Source organism: Rhinopithecus bieti, unplaced genomic scaffold (assembly GCF_001698545.2).
Source record: "Rhinopithecus bieti isolate Rb0 unplaced genomic scaffold, ASM169854v2 scaffold_6946, whole genome shotgun sequence".
Classification (NCBI taxonomy): domain Eukaryota; kingdom Metazoa; phylum Chordata; class Mammalia; order Primates; family Cercopithecidae; genus Rhinopithecus; species Rhinopithecus bieti.
In genome coordinates, this window is record NW_016805697.1 from 3309412 (window position 1) to 3334728 (window position 25317).

Consider the following 25317-nt stretch of genomic DNA (forward strand, 5'->3'; position numbering starts at 1 on the left):
AAAAAAAAAAAAAAAAAAAAAAAAAAAAAAGGGGGAAAAAAAAAAAAAAAAAAAAAAAAAAAAAAAGAAAGATGTTTTGTAGCTAGACATTTTGTTGCCCTAATAAAATCAGGATTCTGTTAGTAAGGAAGAAGAGAATTAATGGGAGAAGGCCTATGACAAGCACTGTGTTGTATTCGGGGAACAGGTAGTAATTTTGCAGAGCTGGACCACAAACTGTGAGGCAGGAAGAGGAAGGGGATGAGGCTGGTTAAGCTGCCAGAGCCTAGATGATTCAGGGTCTTGTAAGTCATGCTCAGGAGTCTGGACTGTATCACCTGGGTAATGGGAATTCACTGATGCGATTTAGGTGGAGCAGTGATTTGGTCAGATGAGTATTTTAGATAGATTGTCCTGACGGAAGGGGTAGGTGGAGTTGCAGAAGGTGAGGAGGGAAGGTCTCCTGTGAGGGTTGTGTCTGAATCCGTGTACATAGAAGGGATTCAGTTAATAGCCTGTGAATGAGGTAATAAGACTTAAATCAGGATAGTGGCAATAAAGAGGAGAGGAGGGGATGAATTTGAGAAATTTTCAGGAGAATAAAATTGATAGAGTTTGGTAATTGATTAGATGGTTGAGGGGAGGGGAGGGAGTTTAGGAATACTCCTGGGTTTCCCAGAATTAATTGAGATGTGGAACATAAGAGAAAGAGCAAGTATGGAGTATATAATTTGTTCAGGATCACACGCAAAACTGAACCCAGGAACTGGTTCAGGAACCTAGATCTCCCAGGCCACTGTTCTATTACCCTAATTTACACTCCAAGTTGTCTCTTCTGGAGCCCAGCATGACAGTTCACTGATATCTTTGGACCCACTGATTTTTCGCCTCCTCCACCATCCACCAAGTCCATGAGATCCAGGGATGATGATGCTAATATGGTGGTGGTATCTTGCTTCCTGAGGGCCCAGAGTGATGAATGTGTGTTTAGAGTGTAGATACAGAAAGAGTGTAGATACAGCGGCCACCATCAACTCTGTTCCTATTCTCACCGATGCCAGGGAGGGCCTGGACTGAACATTGGCTTCTCCCCACAACTATCCTTTTTCTAACTCCTGCTTCATGCTTGGCTGATGTATTAGTATTCTATTACTCCTATAAAAACTTACCGCAAATATAGTGGCTTAAAAACAATACAAACTTATTTTCTTATAGTTCTGAAGATCAGAGGTTTAAAATCAAGGTGTTAGATGGGCTGTGTTCCTTCTGGAGGTTTCAGGAAAAAAAATCAACTTTCTTACCTTTTTCAGCTTCTGGAGGCCAAATGCATTCCTTTGCTCATGGGTCCTTCATCGCATTACTATAATCTTCTGGTCCCATTGTTGCTTCTCGTACTACTGAGTCTGAATCCTTCCGCCTCCCTTTTAAAAGGATTCTTGTGATTACATTGGGGAATCCTGGAAATGGTACCTAACTTGGTCTGAGAGGTAGAGGAAGGAGCTCCAGCAGGGAGGATATTCATGTTGAATTTTGAGGTATGTGTAAGAATTAGCCAGATGAATAATAAGAATGATAGCAATAGTACTAGCAAACATATATATATATATATCCACCTGGATAATCTATGATAATCTCCCCTTAAGATCCTTAACTGAATTACATTTCTAAAGTCCCTTTAACCATTTAAGGTAATGCAGTGGTCTGAATGTTTACATCCCTTCAAAATTAGTAAATTTAAAGCTAATCCCTAATGTTGTATTATTAAGAGGTGGGAACTTTGGGGGGTGAGTAGATTATGATGGGTCCACCCTTCTGACTGGCATTAGTGCCTTTATAAGAGAGGCCTGAGGGAGCTTGGTCACCCCTTCTACCATGTGAGGACACAGTAAGAAGGTGCCAACTATGAGACAGACAGCAAATCTTCACCAGACATCAAATCGACTAGTGCTTTGACCTTGGACTTCCCACCCTCCAGAAATGTGAGCCATACATTTCTGTTGTTTGTAAATTATCCATTGTAAGATGTTTTGTTATAGCAGCCCAAATGAGACAGCCAGGTGGGAGGAGGTCCATGGAGAAACTCCATCCAGCCTGCCCATTTGAGGAGGAGCCTGGGGAAGTTTATGACATTTGCTGCAGGGAAGAGCCTGGCCCTTCCTCTTCCTATGTGGGACCTGGGATTCGAATGGCCACGTGAGAAGTGCTCTAGCAGGGACTCTGGCCTTGTGAGAGTCCCTGTTTCCTCCTTTACTTCCACTTCACCCAATAAAACCCTGTCTTAGTCACCATCCAAATTGTCTGCGAGCCTGAATTTTCATGACTGTGGGATAAAGAACCCTGTCTTTAGCTGAACTAAGGAAAAATCCTGCAACAGAAATAAACTAAGACAGATAACATATTCACATGCCCTCAGATTAGAATGTGGACATCTTTAGGGGGGCGTTATTCAGCCTACCACAGCTGCACACCTTCACTGACATTCTTTTATGGACAACCTTGTACTGATGAATAGGGCACAGTTCTTGCCATTGATGAGCTTATGACTTAGGGGAGAAGGCATAGAGGTAGACAACAAGCTATTCTACAGGGTAAGAGACTTTGGGAACACAGGTAAATGGTACATAACTTGGTCTGAGATGTTGAGGAATGAGCTCCAAGGAAGAGGATGTTCATGTTGAATTTTGAGGCATGTGTAAGAATTAGCCAGATGAATAATAAGAATGATAGCAATAGTAATAACAAACATTTATATGATTATTACTATCTGCCAGGTAGTGTTTTAAGCACTTAACACATATGAATGCATTTGACCCTCTCAACACTGAATAAGTCCCTTATAAGAGGCCTTATAAGTACTGTTATCAGTCATCTCTATTTTACAGATGAGCGTAATAGTCAAGGTTCTCCAGAGAAACAGAACTGATAGGAGATGATAGATTGAAAGATATAAATATATAGGGTAGATATAGATATATGAGAGGGGGTTTATTATTTATTATTAATCACAATGAGTAAAGTGAGGTTGAGAGAAGAGAATCCATTGGCTGAACTGTAGGCCCTCCCCATTACTCTTAAGGATCAAAGTCCTTTCTGTGGCTTGAAAGACCCTTGATAATCTGGTCCCTGCTACCACTCCCACCCCAACCCCATTCCCCTCTCCAATGCTGAGTCACTGGGTTCCTCTCAGTCCCTCAGCTGAACATTGTTCCCCTCTACTCTGGCCCTTTGCCTTTGCTGTTCCCCTGGCCTGGGATGGGAGACACTGTCCTCATCCTTCAGATCTTGGCTCAAATGCCACAGTCTGAGAAACGGTGCTCCTCCTCCTCAGCCAGGCAGGTGCTGTTGCTCACTGTCAGAACAGCCTGCACTTGACCTTGACAGCACTCACCTCAGCAGTATATAGCTGTCTTTTTCATCCTCCCGTTGTTTCCTCAGTGACACATAATAGGTGGCCAATAAATATTTGCTGACCCTATGAAAAATGTAGGGGCAGATGAATGTCTAGGAGTCAGTAGGAGCAAGACCATCATAGACCATCTCATCCCACACCTTCCTTTAACTTCTGGGAAACTGAGAGGGGCAGTGACTTGCCCAATACTACACAGCAAGTCAGGGGCAGAGCTAAGGATTCTGACTCCTGGTTCTGGATCACTTCCATAGTTCCCAGTAGGATGCTCCTTGACTCACTCCAGTGCCTACCTGTCCAAGTCTGTTCTATCCTTCATGAGACAGCTAAGTTCTAAACAGGTCTAGGATTCCTTTCATGTTACAGTTCAACCTCACCTCACCCCACAAAGTTAGAATTGACTGCTCTTTTCTCTATGCTTCCCAAACACCCTGCAGCTTTGCTCTTGCCCTTCTGTACTCTGCTTACACCTGAGCTTTTCCAATGCAGACACCATGCCTGATTCCTCTGTCCCCATGGAGGCTGCACACAGCAGTACAAATATGGTATGTGAGTATGCTGAGATACAGGAAAGCAGAGGGATGTGGGATTATCAAGGAATCCTTAACCCAGCCAGGGTCAAGAAATGTTTCCAGGAGGCAGTGAATCCTGAGCTGAACAAGCAGGACTAGTCACGTGGGTGATGCATGCATGCTTTGAGAAAAATGTGGGTTTGGGGTGGAGGAAAGGGCATTTTAAGGAGAGGAACCCTAATATTTGTGGAATAAGATGATAACTAGTTACACAGGGTGACGTGGAGGCTAGACAACTCAAAACCCTTTTTCTCCCAAGGATGAAAATGAGGAAGTTGAACTGACTTTCAAGGGCTTTCCAGAGCTAAGTAACCAGGCAATGACAAGGCTGATTGTGTGACAAGCTGGGGAGGACTACCCTTTACAAATGGTTTAATTGGATTCATTTCCCATTTGGCTGAGACAGAGCTTTTGACTCTTTCTTGTTCCTACAGCCAAGAGGAGTAGGGCTTGGAGATACTTGCCCTTTACCAGATATTTATGAACGAAGGGCCCTCACTTCCTTGCTCAAAAGCCTTCTTGTACTCTGCTTTCCTAAAGATGTTTCCTGCCTCAACCTGCGTGACCAACCCTTTTCCTTTTATTCCTGTGCTCTCCCTTTCCGCTACTGCCCACCTAAGCTCCTTAGCGTGGCCTCCACTCCTTTACCCTGAAGCGAAGTCCCTGTGACTCTTCCATGATGCTCCCAGCAGTCTAATTCTCAGGGGTGAATGAGATGGAGTGACTGAGTCACTGTAATGGCCAGACACCAGAGGAGGGACCAATAGGGTCTCTGGTTGCTGAGGGCAATCAGAGCTTTTGCTGCTTGGTGGCTGGAGTTACTGTATTTCAAAAGCAGCTTAAGTTCCATGAGGCCAAGTGAGATTCCCAGCAACTTATTCCCACATGAATTCCTAGTATTTCTTCCCTCCCTCACTTGAAGAACTCAAACAGGATTTCTTGGTTCTTCACATCCAGGGGCATCCACCAAACCCACCTCTCCCTGCCAAAGGGCCTGACCCAAGTTTTCTTCTTCTGGGAACTCTTTCTGGCTATTGTTTAATTCCTGCTACTCTTCATTCAGTGCCAGCAACTTGGCATATTTTACTTCTAATCCTCCCTTGTCTGATCAGGAATTTCAGAGACATTAAATTTTTGTCCCAGGGACCCAAACCCAGAACCTTTTCACTAGAGCTGTCCTCTTTCCATCAGGGCAAACTCTCCTTCCTTCCTGGGTCCCAGAATACTCCTTTCACTCTCCACAGATTTTCAAAATCTCCTGAAATTCTCCCTCCAACACAAAAGTTACCTGTGCTACATCTCTGTGGCTAGATCACTGTTCCAAAGGTCTTGTCTTTGTAATAGAACTCTAAATTCCCTTTCTTGCTTTTTTGGTTTTCTGTCATAACCCACTGCACAATTTCATGCACAGAACAGGCATACCAAAAAAAGCTAGATATGTTTATTTGTTGTCATGCCCCTAGCTCAGTATCTGGCATATGGCAGGTGTTCAGAGTAAGGATTCTAATGTGGACAAGGCTTAGGCTGATTCCCTCAACCCCCACCCTGCCATACCTCACACCTAGGCAGATGATCAACAAATGGTGTCGCATTGAAAGCCATCAATATGGTTTCGTAGAAAGACATTGGATCGGAACCAGATGACTTTTGTGCAAATTCCCACTCTGCAATATGCTGTGCAATCTTGGGCAAGGTATTTAACTTCTCTGTTTTTGTCACATGTAAAATGGGGATTATGTTATGTGCTTCCCAGGATTGTTCTGAGGATTCAGAGGCAATGCAGATAGTGAAAGGAGTGGCCACTATGGTACTCTTGGTCCACACAATGGACCCATCTGTGGATCACAGTGGGACTTATCACCTGGGGAGACCCATGGGGCCAGCTTTGAGGGTCCTTAAGTTGGCTTGTTAACTTTCTTATCTGTCTGTCCTATCCTCAACTCCTTTCTACCTCAATGATTTTTAGTGGTTTAAATAGATCTATTGACGAACTAATTCCAATTTTAAATACTGCTGAGCAACAGTGCTTAAAAACTATAACTTTTACTTTTCCTTTGTTAATTTGCTTGTAAACCATTGTTATTTGGTCTGTTTTTCCATTAAATATTTGGGGAAAGGGTTAGACTCAGGCACAGTACATTAATGTGATTTCCTTTATTTCCTACATAATAGGACTCATCTCACCTTTAGTTGAAGCGTGGACCACTTGGTAATTGTTTTGGCTCTAATTCTAACATAATGGACCCCAAGGTATATAACTGGGGATCCTGGGGGTCAGACAGACCTAGGTTTGAATTCAGGCTTTGCCACCTACTTACTCACGTTCACAAAATACCTAATCTCTCTGAGTTTCCTTCTGTTCAATATAAAAGGGGGATGATACCCCTCACTAACACTATATACATATAGAGTGCCTGGCATAGGAAAAACTTAATAAATGCCAGTGGTCTTTCTAGAAACAATTTCTTAAACCTTAAGGACTTTGTTGAAAATTGTTTGAAATAATTACACGGGATACTGGAACATCATGTGAGTCCACTTTGCATTTGAACCACTAGTAGATTAAGCTGAACTTGCATAGAAAAGCCTTCTGGGAATTAACCCGGGGTTGGGTGATTTTAAACCAGTTATCATTCTGCTGCAGAAACAAAAAGGATGAGATGGGAGAAACACTATTCCTTTAATTGAAGGAACACTTTTATGTTCTCAGGTCTATTTTAATCTTAAGTGCCGATTATGTATCATTCTCTCCTGTTAACAGACACTTCTGTAAGTGATCTGCACAGAGAGAAATATGATTCTTACATAAATACTGTACCATGAGAAATTATCTTATTACCTAATATGCCAAAAAGCTAATAAGATAAGGGAATGGTACGAGTCATTTTTGGACAATATTAAAACTTGATTTCAGCTCATGGAAATAAAATGTAATTTCCTTTTATTATTCTCTTCTTCAGGTAGAACAAAGGCAGTCAAGGGTGCAAGGATATTGGAAGCTGTATTCTGTGAGCGTTCATGAAGGCTGTGGAAGGATCCAGGCAGGATGGCCTCAAATTAAGATTTTAATGACTCTTTGGTTTAGAAAACACACTCTTATTGTTAACACTATCTTATCAGGTATCATTTTTGAATTCACAGATGAAAGTTAAAAAATTCATAATTACACAAATACTTGCCTTGTGTGTTTGCATGTGTGTGTCTGTTAAGGAACAAATGCATAGTGCCTACAGGAAGTAAGAGAAAAATAATTTCAAGGACTGGGAGTTTCTGGAATTACCTATGGCAAAGGCAATTGCGTGCTGCATTTTGACAAGGTTAAAAGTATCTACACCCAACTGCTGACTCAAGGAGAGTACGGGCGCCACAAGACCCTGTGAGTTTCAAACGTACATTTAAATGTTATTCCTTGGGGGTTAAAATGTATTATTTACAAATGAACAAAGGTTGATTGATCTTGATGAAAGACCCCAGCTTTAAAATTTCTGGGAGTAGCCATCATTTGGTCAGTGTTTGATCTTCGGTAATAGAAGTAAGCAAAGTTTTGATGTTGATGGTGATGATGTGGGGTGGTTTTAGACACAAGCACATTTTTTTTTTTTTGCACTCCTCCTATCACGTTGACAGAAATAACACTAAGTAAATGCCGTCAGCTTTCTATGACATGCAATTTCACAACCAAGCAAAATACAATGTACCTAGGACCTCAAAGAAATGTAATAATCTCAGTATTCTTGTTATTTGTTAGACCTTTTCCACAAACACCTACAGAAACTATATATGTTTGCCTAGAGATTTAAGGTAACAGGCTTATACTCGCAACAAAATGAATTTTTTATTAGATGTTAGGCAGACACATTGTGCTGATGCTAGAAAGTGTTTCTGAGAGAGTATATGTAGAATGTCTTCTATGGACATTTTCAAGACCTATTTAAATACCTACATCTATTTGTAAAATTTTCAGCATAGATCTGTAGGAGAACCTAGTGAATGAACTACATGAACTGGGAAGATTCTACCAACTTTGGATATTCCAAAATAATGCAGCCGTCCATTTAAAGTACACTAAAATGACACCTTTAAGGAGCAGGGGTGGTGATGACTGGCAACTATCATAGGTTTGGCAGCAACATTTTTAGACCTACAAACATGGTTGTAAAGCTGTGTTATCCCTGTGGGAAACTATTCTTTTGAATGCCCATTTTTTTTCTCCAGAAAAGAAACGTAGGGGCTTGTCTTTAAGATAAAACTATAATAAGAACCTTTAAGTTCAACTATATGAGGTTCAGGCTGACTTAAAGGTTTAATATTTAGCTTGGTTAATTAAATCCCATTCTTTGCCCTGAATTTAATTATTCCAACCAATGTGGTAACTTAATATAATAATAAAAAAGAGGTTAATTAGAAATAGAAGAGAATCTGACTATTTGTTCATCTGGCTCAGTGGGGGCATTTCATGAAGTGTCAGTTTATGGATGGCAATGTTTTATAGAGTATGAATTTTCAGTTAGTGAGAAAATGAAAATGAAAGACAGTAGATCATCAATGAGTGATTGTATCAGGAAATCACTAAAAAGCTAATCTGTAAAGTTCAGGGCATATTTTAATGTGACTTCATGATAATGTAGGCAGTATTTCTCTGCCTAGGTTGAGCATAAATCATGTTCTTTAGACACATTATGAGTAATTCCTTGTTTAGAGTTTTTATTCAGAGGTAAGACAGCCAAATATTTCCTACTTTTAAACAGAAATGAGTGCTAAAGTAAAAAGGTGACCTTTCTTGCTTAGCTGTCACTTTCAATACAAACGGTCTGCTTTCTTAATATTTCTTAATGCTCAAGTTCTGCAACCTTAATGCTGAGTGCTGTGCAGTAGAATCAGACTTGGATCAAATCCCAGCTGGAAACTTGCTTTTGGTGTCAAGTTACTATTCTTATTGAGCCTCAGTCTTGTCATCTGTGAAATGAGGATAATGTTGTTTACATCCCTCAGGTTGCTGAGGATAAAGTGAGAGAATGTAGAGGATACCATACAGCCTGCCCGTTACATAATAGATACTCTGCAAATGGTGGCTCCCTGTCCTCTGAATAAGTCACAAGCTTTCTTATAAATGACTAACAGGTGCTAATGTATCATAACACCAAAGGTAAGGCCAAGTGTTCTGGCTTATCAACCAGGGCAGTGCTCCTTAAACTTGAAAGGACCAGTGATTCATTCACCTGGGTATGTGGTTAAATGCAGATTCTACATTTCTAAGAAGCTCCCAGATGATGCTGATATTGCTGGTTGCGGACCACCACACTTTTAATAGCATGGAACCAGAACAGTGACTTCTGAATATCGAGATGACTTTCAGGGACTGGGCTAAAATATTGGGAACTCTGAAGATGGTACAGAAAAAAAGTGTAAATAAACACATTTAAAAATTTGGGAAGTCAAATCCATTCTACACACTTTCATTTATTGTCTGGACAGATAAAGTACAAATAATTCAAACACAACAAGATTATGAAAAAAAAAAACATTTACAATACTTTCCCTTGGAAATCATCTAAACTAGCAAGATTAACATGAAGTCATTCATTAATAACTAAAGTATACAACTGCCTGGTCCTAAGATTTTTTTTCCTTTTTTTTTCCCCCAAGATTGAACACATTATAGAGAAGATTTTGGCATGCCTTTCCCACTAATGCTTAGCAAATGCATCAAAACTTTGCCAGCAAACTGCGTTCATTCATAGCAGGTGACGTAAAAAGGTTTCCCTGAATGTTGAACGAGTGTTCTCTGAACTGAAATCTGGTGTTACATCCAAAACCGAAAAGAGGAAAAAAAAACAGAAAAAAAATTTAAAGGAGGAGTCTATGATGCAGCCTTGGTATTCGTAATCTGTCTACCACTACGACGACTACTACAAAGTTTGCCTCTTCAGTGTGAGAACAACAGTCCTGTCTACATGCACTTAGTGGGTTCAGCATGGGAAAAAATGCACAAAATAAGCACAAGTTATAAATAACCATAACGTTTTATTACCATTAAGACTAAACTTGTATTGAAAAGATTTTATATAACAAGACAAGAAAAGCAATAGCAAATTTAACTATCAACTAGATTATGCATAGCGAGTAACTGTTTCTATTACCCAGGGAAGAGCATGAACCCTTGTATTTTTTTGTTTTGTTTTTGTTTTAAATATATAACCGTACAAAGCACAAACATACTAAAATGATCAGTGCACTGGACGTGGGAGAGTGCTCCCTCAGTCATTTTGTTCCCTTAGCTCCGTTTGTTTTCCCCAATCTGAGTTACATTAAAATAAAGACTCAGTTGTTTTTATTTTTCTACTGTGCAGTAAGAAAAAATATTCACAAGAAACATGACAATATATCAAACAATAGTTCTACACAAGTTACCTTGATACCTCTTTAACTGTCACTTAAATATCATAAGAAAACATTTTAAGACATATACAAACAAAACTAGCCAAGTGTTACAACTTATAATAAATTAACCCAAAGAAAAAATAACTTTATATATATATATTTATATTGTATATACACATACACACACAACAGAATGACACAATAATATGCTTCTTCCCATAGTTTAAGTAAACAAATAAGTAGTCTAGCCAATCTAGCTATATTTGATCTCGGCCATAGGCATCATCACATCGGCGATTAAATAAATAAGTGTTTCAAGCAACATAAACAGTGTTTCAAATGTACCAACACAGCCCAATTCTATCAGCATGGGCTACAAAGTGAATTTCAAAATTTCTTAATGAATTTAAAGCAAATGTATCTTTTGTTTTCCTCTCCTAAACACATTACATTTAACTATGATACTAAGATATGTAAATAATTTCGTAGCACCTACTGCTCAAACTAAGGAAGTTTTAGATCAAAAGGAAAATTAATCTTTTAATTTTTGTTCTGCTGACATCCCATACTGATGACTTAAAGAAAAACTGTCTTTCAACTCATCTCCTTGCTTTTGGGTTTTGACTGTGGGGAACTGTGGTACCCTGGGTAGAACGAACACTCCTTTCCCCTATTAATTAATAATTGTTTTTTAATTATTATTACATGCTATGAAAAGATATGAAGATCATCTGTTTATAGCCCATCCTTCAAAAAACAGTCTACGAATCCAGTTTAAAACACACATCTTGATCTCTAAAAAGTTACCAGTGCAGTATGAACGCGACAAAGTTGTCAATTTCCCCTAAATTAGCCAGTCAAAATATTTTTTTCTCAAATCCAGATTCTCTTGTAAAATTCTTTATATTTTATAAAATAGATTTTCTTGAAACCCATTTTCAGCAAAGAGACCACCTCTTTGGCAACAATGTTAATGTTATTAAATTGTTAATGTCATCAGGTATCCCCCTTGCCCCCATCCCCTAACAGAAGACTGTTTTAGTTCACATGATATAAAAGAAAAAAGGAAAAATAAAAAAATTTGCAGTTTTTTTTTTTTTTTTTTTTTTTTTTTTGCAATTTTTATTATTCCTCTTTAATTTGTGTGGGGGTTTTTACCAATCTGATTGGATCGACATTTTTGACAAAAAAGAAAAATCTTTTTTCCTTTCTTGAATCCCATTAGCTTGAAAATTGTTTCATATTTTTATGACCTTTCTTTGTTCTATTCTCTGCACCTTCAAGGAAGGTAGTAAAGTTAGCTGGCTGGGTAAAATCCCTGCACATCGCTATCTATGTATATTATATTCAACAACGACAGCTATGAAAGAACATTCAATGCATCAAAGGTATTTTTTTGTTTTTTTTTTTCTTTTTTTCTAAGCATTATAAAATCCTTTCCTGGTACACCTCAGGATAATCCAATGTTTTAATACTTAGGCAACACTGGCTTATAAAGTCCATGGTTGAATATAAGCCTTGAAAAGTTTGTTTCTCTCTCTTTTGTGTATGTGTGTGTGTGCGCGCGTGTGTTTTGTTCGTATATATTTCTATATATATTTTAGTAAGTAAGAATGGGAAATTCAGGACTTGTGGGCTTTGTTGGTTTTAAAGGAAACTTGCAACACTCTGTCTCCCAGGCGGTACCCGTTGAGGCTGGCGATGGCCATGGCCGCCTCATCATAGTTGGTCATGGTGACAAAGCCAAATCCCTTGCACTTGTTGGTGTTGAAGTCACGGATCACCTTGACGTTGTTCACTGCTCCAAAGGGGCCAAAGAGCTGCCAGAGGACACTCTCATCGGAATCAGGGGACAGGTTGTAGACAAAGATGCACCACCCAGTTCCTGTGTGACCAGGGATGTTCATTCCCACAAGGCTTGTCATTCCATCAATGGTAATTGGGGAGAACCTGGGGGGACAAGCAGAAGGGGGGACTGGTCCAGACATCAGTCTGACCAAGGATAACACACAGATGCACAGACACAGACACGGGGCAGAGGGCTGAGTGAGTGTTTGCAGGAGAGTCTTCAGGGTTCAAAAACCAAAATGTAAAAACTAATGTCTATGTCATTTCCTCTGATGGGAATGGCTTGACTGGCTAGGGTATGTTCATGCTGAGAGAAAGATCTAGGTCAATTTCTAAAAACCACGAGGGAATCCCAGGGCTCCCAGAGCAAGGCTCTATAATAGTTCTATCACAGTAGATGCTCAGAGCGCACCCCACCCTGACTCCACCCCACCCCAACAATAGACAATGTGCTCCTGGGGGAAAGGGTCTATTTCATTCATTCTGTGGCTCTATTTGTTTATTCAGTGGAGCAGATATGGGACTCTCACAGATACAGTGACACATAGAAAATGCTCAATAAATATTTATTGGTTGAATAAGTGACTAACTTTGGCCAGTGCCTGGGAAATTTCTTTTTTTTTTTTTAAAGGCAGATTAGGAGATGGCCCTAAAGTGCTTAAGTCTACCATTTTTGCATTCCCTTGACCTGTGGTTGTCAAAGGTTTCTTGGTGAGGATGGAGATACGTGACAATGAACAGGCATGTCTTGCTATTAAACAGATGGGTGGTTCATGTTTCATTTAGCATTTATCCAAAAGGGTTTCCTCTACAAACTCAAGCAATAATAATAAAGATGTATTACTCCTTTATGCTATGTTATCTGGAATTTATTCCTAAGCATCATTGGAGCAAGACTTCAAGAGGTTTGTGCATTTATATATCTTGAATCGCTGTACATTAGAAAAGCATAAAATTATTATTTGCCCTATTACAACTGCTTTTGTGTTAGGCTTAGAAATCTTCTCAGTTTTTGTGTAATCCTGAAAAGAAAAAAATGACCCTTTAAATTCGATTCACTGTCTGATGAAATAAATCCTTGTGTGATTTGTGATGGATGCACCAGTTGAAACAACTAGGTTACCAGTGCCTACAGCAGAACAATATTTGTTAATGTCTTGTTTCACATCAAAGCTTATATAGGGATTTTTTATTTTTTATTTTTGAGATGGAGTCTCACTCCGTCACCCAGGCTGGAGTGCAGTGGTGCTATCTCGGCTCACTGTAACCTCTGCCTCCCGGATTCAAGTGATTCTCGTGCCTCAGCCTCCTGAGTAGCTGGGACTACAGGCGCGCACTGCCATGCCTGGCTGATAATTTTGTATTTTTAGTAGAGACAGGGTTTTGCCATGTTGGCCAGGCTGGTCTTGAACTTCTGACCTCAGGTGATCCACCCACCTTGGCCTCCCAAAGTGCTGGGATTACAGGCATGATCTTATATAGGGATTTTTGATGCTATACATTGAATAGTTTCTTGCTTTTCATTTGGCCAGGGTTTTACTGGGGGAGATAGGAAAAGGAGAGAAAGCAAAAACTAGGGACGAGCATGGTGTAAAGTGTGAGCTACAACTGTTTTTAAAAATAAGCAAATATTCTTGGAGATTTGAAAGTCCTGATAAAGACTAGTTCCGTATCTAACTAGAATTTGGATAATCAAATGGCTACTGAATATATGCTAAATCTAACGACTCAATAGACAATATTTTTGCTATTATTCACTAAGTCAATCTTCTCTCTTGTTTAAAAACAATTAACAAGAAAAAGCCAAAAAATATCATGGTTTAGATTATTAGAAGTGCAAATCCATGACAATTTGTAACTTGTATCATTTCTGAAGATTGTCTTTTTAATCTTCTCTCCTCCAACTAGGTAAGTTGACCCTGGTGAATTGACCTCTTTCTGTTTATAGGTGGAAAACAGCTAAGTATTTATTATAAGTCAAAGGTCAGGGCCAGCAAAGAGATTGCAAGTACAGCCTTTATCCTAGTTGGTGACAGTTAATTGCGGCATTTTGGTAGGAAGCATTCTAAATCCAAATCTGGGTTCAATAGGAAAAGAGAATGCTATTATCAGCTAGTGATGTTTACTCTGGGTGGGGCAGTGGAGGAGGTGGCGGCAGGCCTACCACAGCTGTGTCTTCCCCTATCTTATCTATGTTATAAGCATTTCTCTTTTCATAACATTTAGCACCACCTCACTAACGTCAGAGAGGAGCAAAGGAATGAGATAGAGCTAGGAAAGATGTAAAATCCCTGGAAACAGGCATACAGTGTGCTGGAAATGTGGAGATAACTCATAGTTATCTTCATTGATGTTGGGATTGAGATTTGAGAGGCTGGTCCTCTGAAGTGAAGTCTGCAGTCAGGTTACTTCCTCTACTGTGCACCAGTTCCCAGAGTCAGGGTACTTACCATGCATGGCCAGTGAAAGAACTGGGAGTGTGATGTGGACTATTAAAGACTACATCTCTTTCCCTTGACTGTAGGAAGGGGAATTAAAGTGTGCAGCTCTACTGAGCAAGATGATGAAGACACTATGTCCCTAGCAGTGCAGTGGAGCTTATCAGAAGCACATATGGGAATCTCATGGACACAGTGACATCACACACCCAACTTTCCAAGATTCAGATTTCACACTGGGTCTGGAAAACCTTTGAATCTGCATTCAGAGAGCCCCAAAAGCCTTGACTCTGGGCCCCAACCCCACAAAAGCCTTTCAGTGAAAGGAACAGCAAGTTTAAAACACACATAACATATAACAGAGGGAGAATTTATAATAACTGTTAAAACCTGTAACAAAAGAAACCCCTGGTTGAGGTGCACACAGATACACTTCATTCTCAGGATGTGCTCTGAAATGCACACTGAAGTGGGGGCAGGAGTAAGAAAGTCATCCTTGTGTTTGTTTATCCTTTGGCCAGAGCTGGTAGTCCAAAATCTAATTTTTCTACTGAAAAATCATAAGATTGTCAACCACAATTAGCAAAATGTTCTAATTCTGATTTGTTGGAATCTGCCCTCTTAACTGAATCTTGGCACTGCTAATGCAAAACAGTTTGCTCTGCAAGTTTGCAAAACCAGCCAGCAAAGAGTCGGAGCCTTTCCCCTTAGGGGAGCCATTCAAAGGACCAGATTATTAAGGGCTTGGTAGCTGTGGCACCTGAACCATAGGAGAAGCCCACCTGCAAATAAAAGAAAAAGTGAAACACACAAATACATTTTGTGTGCCCTAAAAGAAACAAAATCAACTGAGGTCCGAAATTAAAATTAAGAATTTGACATGCTGGTGGAAGAAAAAGAGGAATTTTTTTTTTTTTAAAGTAAAGTTAGTGAATTAAAAAAAAAAAAAAATTCTAGCCCCAGTCTGTGCCAACATGGACATCTGGCAATCTGTGGAGTTTTAATTACCTCTTTACGCCATAGGCCATATTAAGCAAATTGTCCAGCCTGCAAAGAGAAGGAGGGTCTCTGGGTTAATGCCTCACAGATGGCAAGATCGCTCAATGGAACTATTAATAAGAATGCTCCATTTTCAAAGAAGAAAAGCTCAACAACTTTCCCCACTGCTTGGGAGTCTCTCCACCGGTAGTTTCCCCCTTTTCTGTCTCTAACTGCAAGTAATTCATGTTCAGGTCAATGCTAGAGTTTAAAGCAAGTGTCTAACGAGTCTCCCTTTCTTTCAAGATCTGAATTAATACCATTCCCCCCACCTCTCAGAACGTTTGTGTGGATTTTGTTTTACATTGTATGTGAAATTTTTCAAAGCAGGGGCTTCTTAAATTGTTCACCTTTTTACTATAATTAAACTTGTAAATAAAGGTCTCTGTTCCAGATTAACAATACACAGGCACACAATATGTATCGGAACGGATATTTTCTGTTAGCCTTGCTATATGAACTAAATCATCTTACACACATTTTTGGGAGGCAGGGGGGAGTTTGCAGGTTAAGATTTTTAAAAAGTAGCTTACTGTTTACTGCCTGATAGCACCTCCCAGCAAACTGCCATTATGCTATAATCTTCCTCACATTCAGTACCTTACTTGGGGACAAGCTATTCACACCAAAGGGCAGTAGTAACCATAGTTTCCACCATTAGAAGTCTGCTGGAGAGGCTTTTACATAAATACTGCATGTGCTCTCATGCAAAATAAAAATTAGATGACTTGGTCTCTTCATGAAATCATTAACCATTTCAAATTCACAGGGCATAGGAGGACACGAAAGAGGATGATTTTTCTCATGTAGCCAGATGGAACATACTATCCTAGATAGAAGTACCTACTATTTCCCACGTGAAGTTTCTCAAAGAGAAAAACATTTTCATCAAAGGGAGGTTGGGATGTGGTGTGGAATAAAATAATTGTTTAGAATTTATCATGGGTAAGTCAAAAATATTTTGATCTCTTGTATAATCGAGACCAGTCAAGGTCATACTGCCTTCATGGAGAGAAACCTGTCTTTTAGAAAAGTCCCAGGAGAAGGGCGATGCCCCCTGCCCCAGGAGCTTCCTGGGAGTTGGGTACTCAAAATAAACACTAATCAGGCTTGGACAGGATCTTCCTCTCTTCCCAGAATCTACTGACTTAACATAATAAGGTTAACACCTTAGACAGTTCCCCTCCCCGAACTCAACAGAGTTACCTGCCGAGGGAAAAGAAGACAGGAAAAACCACTCCCTCTGGCAAGGATCTGCCTTATGGTCTATTTTTTAAATTTATTAAAAGCCACTGTCCAGCCTTAAGTCTAATCTGCTGAATGTGGTCACTGATCTGTGATAAACTGTTGTTGAAACTGAACCTTCATGTTTGGTTAAATACAGAAATTTTGTTTCTACCAAAGAATCTGAAGTTTATACAGTCACAGCAGTAAATTGGAAAAGGGCTTAGAAGGGCATCTGTTCCAACTGTCTCATTTTACAGGAATGGAAACTGAGGCTTGGGGGGAGTTTTGCACACTGATTCCTGGTGGTGGAAGCTTTTACCCTTGCCCCATTTGTCAGGACCATGGGCTTCCCTGGCTCTTGCCCAGCTCTGAACCCCTGTAGCAGGGCTTCTTCCTCTTGGGCATGCCTACCTGAACCTCTGAGCCTGGTGGTGAAGCGGACCTGGGTAGCGCCGGTTGGGGGACTGGTAGAGCTGGGAGAGCAGGGCCTGGCTGGACTTCTGGCTGGGGTTGTTGGCAAACTTCACAGTAATCGGTTCCGTAGCACCGCTGGGCTTCTGGCCATTCAGCCCTTTGATGGCTTCTTCTGCCTCGATCCTCTTATCAAAGCGGATGAATCCCACCCCTCTGGACACTCCTGGGGAAAGAGAAAGAGCCTTTGTAAAGAACGAACACACCAAACTGGTAAACATCTTTGGGAAAAGATGGGTCCGATGGATATTGTGTGAGGAGTAAACCCACTTGTGGGGCCACGGCTGAGCCCAGCTCCCTGATCTCTCTCACCCATTAAAACACATTTACCTGCATTCCTGCCATCATGGCTCTGGACTGATGCCTCCCCACCATAGAACATAGGGATCTCTTTCATCTGGCCCTTCTGGTCCTCTACCACTGCTATGCTCCATCCTCACCTCCCAAAAGTTACTATAACTGATCACTCACAGTCCAGTTTCTAGTCTTCTCATGTGTCCTCCCCATGTAGCGAGTGTGCAATCTATTTGAAAAGTGAACTCTGACCACATCACATACTTTAAAAACATCTTCTATAGCTCTTTTGTACTTTTTAAATTTTGTACCTTGTACATAGTACCTATTCTTCACTGACTCCCATTCTAAAATGAAAAAAAAACAAAACCTACAAAATACCCTTCCATGGCTCCATTCTGCACCCAGATAAACTCTAGACTTATTGGTACAGGATTCAATGCCTCTGACAATCTGGCCCCAAATTCCCTATTGGGGCTCACACCAGCCACCATGAACTGCCTGATGCTCCTTGAATAGACTGTGTTCTTCCTCGATTCCATGCCTTGGGTTATGCTCTCCTCTCCACCTAGAATGCTCTGTCCCTCCTTTTTTGCTGGATAGCTTTGAAACATCCTCCCAACCCCTAATCAAACATTGCATCCTCAATGGGGCCTTCCCAGCAATTCCCACCAGGCATGGCACACCTTCTCCTGAGCTCTCAGGGGCACTTGACAGCTTCTAGCAAGTATTTGGACTCCACACTGGAGTCCTGTAAGGGTGTGGCAGTGCCTGCTTCATTCTTGGTCTCCAGTGTCTGTCTGCACAATGTCTGGGGCAGAGCCAACTTCTGTGAAGGTTTGTCTCATGAATCACATGATAAACGTGCTAAACTATTCTCAGGGGGTGAGTTCTAAATCGGAATCAAATTGGAGGTAGGCGAAAATACCTTGTCATTAAAAATGCAACCTAGAGTACCTGACATTTCTTACTGAGAGGTGGTGGCTGCCTTTCTTTATTGTGGACAAAGAACCCCAGTACCAGATCCTGAGTTCAGATCCCTGTACTGCTACTCACTAGCTTTGGGGAGTTAGATCCCCCACTTTCAACCTGTTTTCTCATGTGTGAAATGGGACAATTCCTAACTCTATAATGCCATGAGTTGAAGTTACAGCTACGCATACAGGTTCTTTTCACATACAAAAGTAATGTTATTTGGTTGAGGGCTGAAAAAGACTTTGAAGGTCATACAGTTCGACTCTCAACCTGATGCCTGAATCCTTTTTACAACCCTGCCAAATAGTTTAGCTGCTGCTAAAACAAGTCCCATGATGGAGAACTCCTGCCTCCCAAGATGGCCCATTTTAAATTTGGGCAGTTGACCGATAAGAAGTCTTTCTTCCAAGTCAAAAATCTGTCTATTCATGATCCATATCATCTGCCTTAAGCAGCCATCAACCTTTTGCTCTTATGAGTAACAGGGCTGATGACATTGATATACACAGAAAGAAATTACAAAGAAACACTTAACCTGTGACTTGATCAACCAGGATTCGTGAGGTGATGATACGGCCGTATTGCGAGAAAAGCTGCTCCAGTTCCTTCTGGGTCATGGTTTTGGGAAGGCCGCTAACATAGAGGTTAGCATCCCTGATTGAGGCAGAGCTCGGACGAGCATATGAGACCTAGGAAAAGGCAAGAGGAACTAATTCCATTATAGGCAATCACCCTCAGAGTAGACGCCGAGTCCACAAACAAGATGACAGTCCCTCATCTACCGTTACAACTAATTGTGTCAGTTTAAATCACTCAGTAGTTCAGATTTTTAGCTACTCTTCTAATAGTAATGAGAACCAGGAGAACAACAATAGAGGAACAAGAGGAGAGTTGATGATAACTTAAAACAAATGCACAGATAAGGGTCTCTAAGTGCAGAACAAAATAGCTACTGTATGGCAGCTGTTAAATGCAGAGCTACCCACGCATGGAGTTCTGAAGATTTACCTCCTGGATGTGGGTGTATAGATGATTTACTGTATCCAACACATAATAATCTCTGAATAAACCAAAAAAAAAAAAAAAAACCTCATGAAATTCTGCTCTGCACATTTCTCTCCTTGCCACCCTCCCTACCCCCATCCCCTTCTTCCTGAATACATAAAAGCAATCAGGTTTTCTGCAAGATTTTTTTATGTTCCATCCTTTGTGTTGCTCCAGTCTGCTCCCATGAGGTCTGCTCTTCAACGAATGACAAAGTGCTGGTGAAATAGGGCTGAATGAACATCTGCTTGCGAAACTGGATATGTGACCTTGTCGTCACATCTGCAAGGACCAGTTGCCTCTAACTTTGAAGCAGGGCAGATAAAAACCACAACAAACAAAATGGGGGCACGATGGAAAGGAGGGAGGGAAAGGGCAGTAGAGAGAGAGAAGAGAGCCTCACCAATGGTTATAATAAGTTCGACTTTGTAAATTTGTCCTCCCAGATCTCTCAACTGCTTTTTTTCCCCCAAAAAGCTAACACAGAAGTGTAAACAGATCTGAAATTCCATCTGCAAGAAGCCAAATCTGTAGCAGTACACATAAGCAAAGCAAACCCCAGCAGTCATTAATTTTAGACTTTCATTTACTTATTTATTTATTTTTTAAGAAAACAACATCAGACATTTGAAATATAATTTACAGCTAGTCTAACAAAAGCACTTTCCTGCTAAAGCTATTTCTGGGGTGGTTATGGCTCAGAATAGATGATGAAAACAGTCATTTCAGAGCACATCTGACAACGTTGGACAGGAAGAGACCTATATGCCTTAGCATTTTTCAGTTGGAAGTTTTATTTAATCCATATAACTGATTCATAAGACCTATTAAGACTGTAGGGGTGAGAGTGTGTGTGTGTGTGCACACGCACAAAAGCATGTATGCAAAAGGAATTGAACACGTTAAACCAGACCTTTGACATTAAGACCTAAACCTCCAGCAGTAAAGTGGGCCTTGCTTCTGTGACCTTCAGGGAAGAGAATGGGTCTAGCAAAGAAGATGAAGGATGAGCAGAACCCTCATCCATGGCACTCTCCCCCTTTCCATGACAGACATGCCAGGCCCCTTTATGGGTTCCATACCTAAAAATAGATGTTGACTCAACAGATAAAATGATGTGAGTGACTAATCTGCCTCGCTGGCCTCCTCCTGCTGATGGAGTGAGGCAGCTGCCTTCAGTATCTCCATCTTCTAGAAACTCATGGGTGGGCTGGGAGGCCTCTGGAGGCTCCTTCCCAGCACATGGCTGAGAGGTACAGGGGCCTTTATACACGGGGTCCCAGTGTGTGCATTTGGGTGTGGGCTGAAGGACTAGGAACCCCATATGACTGTCTGGACAGGGTTTCACTCCACGGAAGGTTCTCCCACCCCTGTTTTTTAAGGGACCAAGTCTGTCAATAGCAGAACCATTTTTTGAGTAGGAGGAAGAAGTGGTAGGAGAAGGAAATAAAAACATCATAGTGATATGCCCATGGCAATGAGGGTCACCCTTGTTTCACCCTGCCAATTACTGACGAATTAATTATCTGAATGACATTTGTGCTCCCTCAAAACACAACCTACCACTTCTATGCCATTGCTCATACAGACATTTTTTTTTTACCTACTTCCTCAAGTCCAAATCCTACTCCTCTTCAGGGCTCAGATCAAATGACATCTTCTCTAGGCAGCTTTCTCTAATCTCACCTTCTCCTAAATAATCTCCCCAGCAGTGCTCTCAATGAACCATAGTACTTAACCTGTTTCAACCTTAACTCATCACCTCTCCATTGAGGCTGATGATCTCTTTAGGTTGTAGGTCTTGTGTGTGTGTGTGTGTCTTATTCAACTCTGTGGCTCTAGCTCCCAGCACATAGCCTGATACCTATCGAGTGTTCAACATCTACTGAAAAAAAAATGAATAAACACCCACAGCTCATGGGAAATGATGCTGGCATTACTGGCTCTTTGGAGTTAACTGTAGCTCTAGTAAGGTGGACCGCTGAAGAGTCAGGCACCCAGAATCCCAGCTGCGTTTCTCCACCAAGCTAAGAGCTAAGGGACAAATTTCCCATTTTCCAGTGCCTGGGGTTGGAAGGACTGAAAGAAGATTGTTCTAGGACTAGACATCACATAGAGGCCTTCTCTTAGCAAATATTTCCTCAGGATCTACTGTGAGCCAGGTACAGTGGTATGTGTTGGGAACACAGCAAGAACAAGGCATGGTCTCTTGCTGTAAAGGAACTCCAAGTCCAAAAAGGGCAACAGACAACACACAGGAGGCACTCAATAAAATATGTTGAACAGAAGAATGGATGAGTAAACATACAGACTAATTATCACAGTGCCACAAGGTGTGTGTGTTATGCCAGGGATACGTATGAGTGTGACTGAAACACAGAGGAAGGAGAGATTAATCAAAGGTTAAAAGGGCCAGGAAGGAGACAGAGCTGAGCTGAGACTGGTGGTGAGAAAGGTGGTGGTGGAGTCAGGGAATGGTGGCCTGATAATAGCCTTCCTCTATCGTTACGAAAAATGAGGTGATGAAGATCGAGGGCTTAGCACAGTACCTGGCACCCAATAAATGCATAATGGATAGTCATGACCTTAAGTCCCATTAGTTCTGCACAGTCAGAGCTAGGGTACAGAGGGAACTGGGTGAACCCTGCCAGGGAAGAGGAGCTGGCACTTGAAAGTTGGTGACACAACAAAAACCATTTCCCCAAAAGTTGATTCCAACACAGGAAGAATCTCAGCCAGGGAGAATTACTGCAACACATCTCCAGAGACAGACCCTAAATCCCCAAAGGCAGCAACAAATCCCAAAGGTGAACAGCACATCAGTCATTCTATACCAAGTCTAATTCCTGTTTAGTATTTCTCACCTATGTGGAACCTTAAGTCTATTGTTCTCTTAGTCCCCTGTCCATGAAACCTGTGGGGTTAGGATAGATAAAAATGACAGAAAAGAGATATTCCCACATTGAATATTCAAATGTTCATCCTAGTATCTAAAAGTTTCAACTTTCCATATACAAGTATTAAATTCTAACTGAATGACTACAGTTGTCAGGTCCTTGGTTAGGCTGAAAGATTTCCAAAAAATTGCCAATTTTCAGCCCCTGTAGAGGGTCAGAATTGATGGCATATTAATCCCCCTGGGCCAGTGGCCTGGAGTCACAGGACTTCCGACACTGGAGCCAGCACCCTGGAGAACCCCCCTTGCCTCAGTCAGGATCCTGTTTGCTTCATTCCTCCAGAATCTCTGAAGACAAGACTGGCATCTCTAGGCCAGCACTTACCTCCCTCTGGAACTCAGAAAGAGCTGGGAGTGAAGAAGTCACTCCTCTCTCTGGGTAGGGGTGGCTCAAAGCCAGGTGACTGTGAGCAGCTGACTTTACAGATGATCTCCATGGAAGATCTGCAGTCAGTCCCTCCAAGCTCCTCAGCTCTCCCCATCCCTGGTGCTCTCAGTGTTCCCATCCTCCACCAGAAGGATGCTATAGCATCATGCTTATGATCCCTGACTGTGGGTCAGCTCCAGCACTCACTAGCTACATGACTTTGGGCAAGTAATTTGATCTTGGTAAGTCTCAACATCTTTGCTGGTAAAAAGGGGGTCAATTATCCTTTGATGGGTTATAGTAAGAACTGAGATAATGTATTTAATATGTCCAGCGCATACCCAGAACTTAGTAGATACTTACACATATTATTATGTGATGAGTCATACAGGCTTTTGTGGGCCAGCCTGGGAATCTAGCTCCCATTGGGACATAACCTCCAATTTCACCAAAACAAAAAAACATGTGGAACACTACCAGGGAATGCCTGTAGAGGCACTGCCCTCCTCTGCCACCCAGGTGGGGGTCTGGACCATCTTTTACCACTTAACTGACATGAATGTCCTCTAACACATTTCCACAGATCCCACTGCTTTATGCCGACAAAGTACTTTCTGCTTTCCAAAGTGACTTCCCAATTCTGCTGTCAGCAAATCTCACCAAGGTGGGTAAGGCAGGCATTGTCATGCATCACAGATGGGGTATCAGGACCAGGGCTTGGGGCTGCCTCTTCCCATGCAGCACCCACAACTCCCTTTACCTGTTCATACTCAGGGCTTGGCCTGGGAAGGGTGGGAAGAACAGCATGACCTGAGGAAAAATGTTCCCTGAATCATCCAGCAACACCTCACTCCTTCTCTGTCCTCCATAATACAGAAAAGGGTGAGGACATGGAAAACACGATAAAGGCATGTTGGGTGCAATGAGGAGGATAAAATGAGAGGGAAAAGGCATCCTTTTCAGCCCCAGAAAATTGCTCCTTTAGAAAAACACTGTCATTAGAAGATGGGAGTTCATTCATTCCTCCTCTTCCTAAACATCTACTGTGTGCCAGGCCCTGGGATGGGTGCTGGGAGTGTTTCTGCTTCAAGAATCCCAGTCTGGAAAGGAAAGGAAAGAAATGAAGCACGCAATACAGAAGGCTGCTTCCAACAGGGAGATACTCATTTCCTACTCCCAGTGTTTCCTTCCATGTGGAGAGAACCCTCTGCAGTAACAGACCAGGCCTATTGCTATCCCTTCACCCACTCTTCTCCACGGGAAAGGAGTGACTCCGCTGAATGGAGGCTTCAAGAAAAGAAATAGGCATGTGAGGTTCAGATGCTGCCTGCTTCTTTCCTTCTGGGAGCCAGATGCCAGCTGGAAGCAGACATTCTGTTCCAGGCTCTGTCTTATGAGGGCAGGCCCTACTCTCTGCCTGTGGGATCTAGAGCACTTGTGACGGGGTGTGTCAGTCTGTAAAAGTGTAAAGTTCAGTGTTATGGAGCCCACTGTGTCCCTGCAACCCATCCAGGACTTAATTGGCAATAAAGATGACCTTAGGATTCCATACACTTTTCTCTTTTGTCTTACTTCTCAATTGGTTTAGAACTTGGATGTGGGGCCGGGCACGGTGGCTCAAGCCTGTAATCCTAGCACTTTGGGAGGCCGAGATGGGCGGATCACGAGGTCAGGAGATCGAGACCTTCCTAGCTAACACGGTGAAACCCCATCTCTACTAAAAAATACAAAAAACAAACAAACAAACAAAAAACTAGCCTGGCGAGGTGGCGGGCGCCTGTAGTCCCAGCTACTCAGGAGGCTGAGGCAGGAGAATGGCGTAAACCCGGGAGGCGGAGCTTGCAGTGAGCTGAGATCCAGCCACTGCACTCCAGCCTGGGCGACAGAGCGAGACTCTGTCTCAGAAAAAAGAAAAAAAGAACTTGGATGTGGAAAACAGCAATGCCATTTGTTGGGCCCCTCTGGATTACAGTAATGACGTGGCCTCTATCACTGACTGGATTTTTTTCATGAGCTAGGCATTCTGTTCACAAAACTGCAAATTTCTATAACTGTGGTTCATAGTAAGTGGAGACCTAGTGTCACATAAAGGTGACATACAGTGGCAATGGTGAACTCAGCAGAAAGTTATATTCCTGAAATCTGCTTCACAGAAATTTGGTGCTGGAAGTGGCCCCAAAAGTTTAGGGCAGGATCCAAGACAGCCGACCACTCAATTTATACATTTCCAAGGACAGGAAGCTCACCACCTCATGCGGCATCCTACACTACTGCTGGCCATCGTTAGTTTTTTTTTTTTTTTTTTTTTTTTTTTTTTTTTT

The 25317-nt window shown here is 41.6% G+C and overlaps 1 protein-coding gene across 7 annotated transcripts in view; it reads right to left on the reverse strand.

The window, feature by feature from the left end:
* Positions 1-11612: 11612 nt before the first annotated feature.
* Positions 11613-25317, reverse strand: part of ELAVL4 (ELAV like RNA binding protein 4) — a 98914-nt gene continuing 85209 nt past the window's right edge. For 3 of the 7 annotated variants that reach the window (XM_017873560.1, XM_017873561.1, XM_017873564.1), the window contains exons 4-7: positions 19165-19318; positions 17301-17526; positions 15633-15671; positions 11613-12330 (exon numbers count right to left, since the gene is read on the reverse strand). In XM_017873560.1, the coding sequence (XP_017729049.1) occupies positions 11961-12330; positions 15633-15671; positions 17301-17526; positions 19165-19318 (789 nt within the window). In that variant the 3' untranslated portion in view covers positions 11613-11960. The remainder of the gene's footprint in view (positions 12331-15632; positions 15672-17300; positions 17527-19164; positions 19319-25317) is intronic. The other 4 variants (XM_017873559.1, XM_017873566.1, XM_017873565.1 and 1 more) reach the window with 2 other exon arrangements.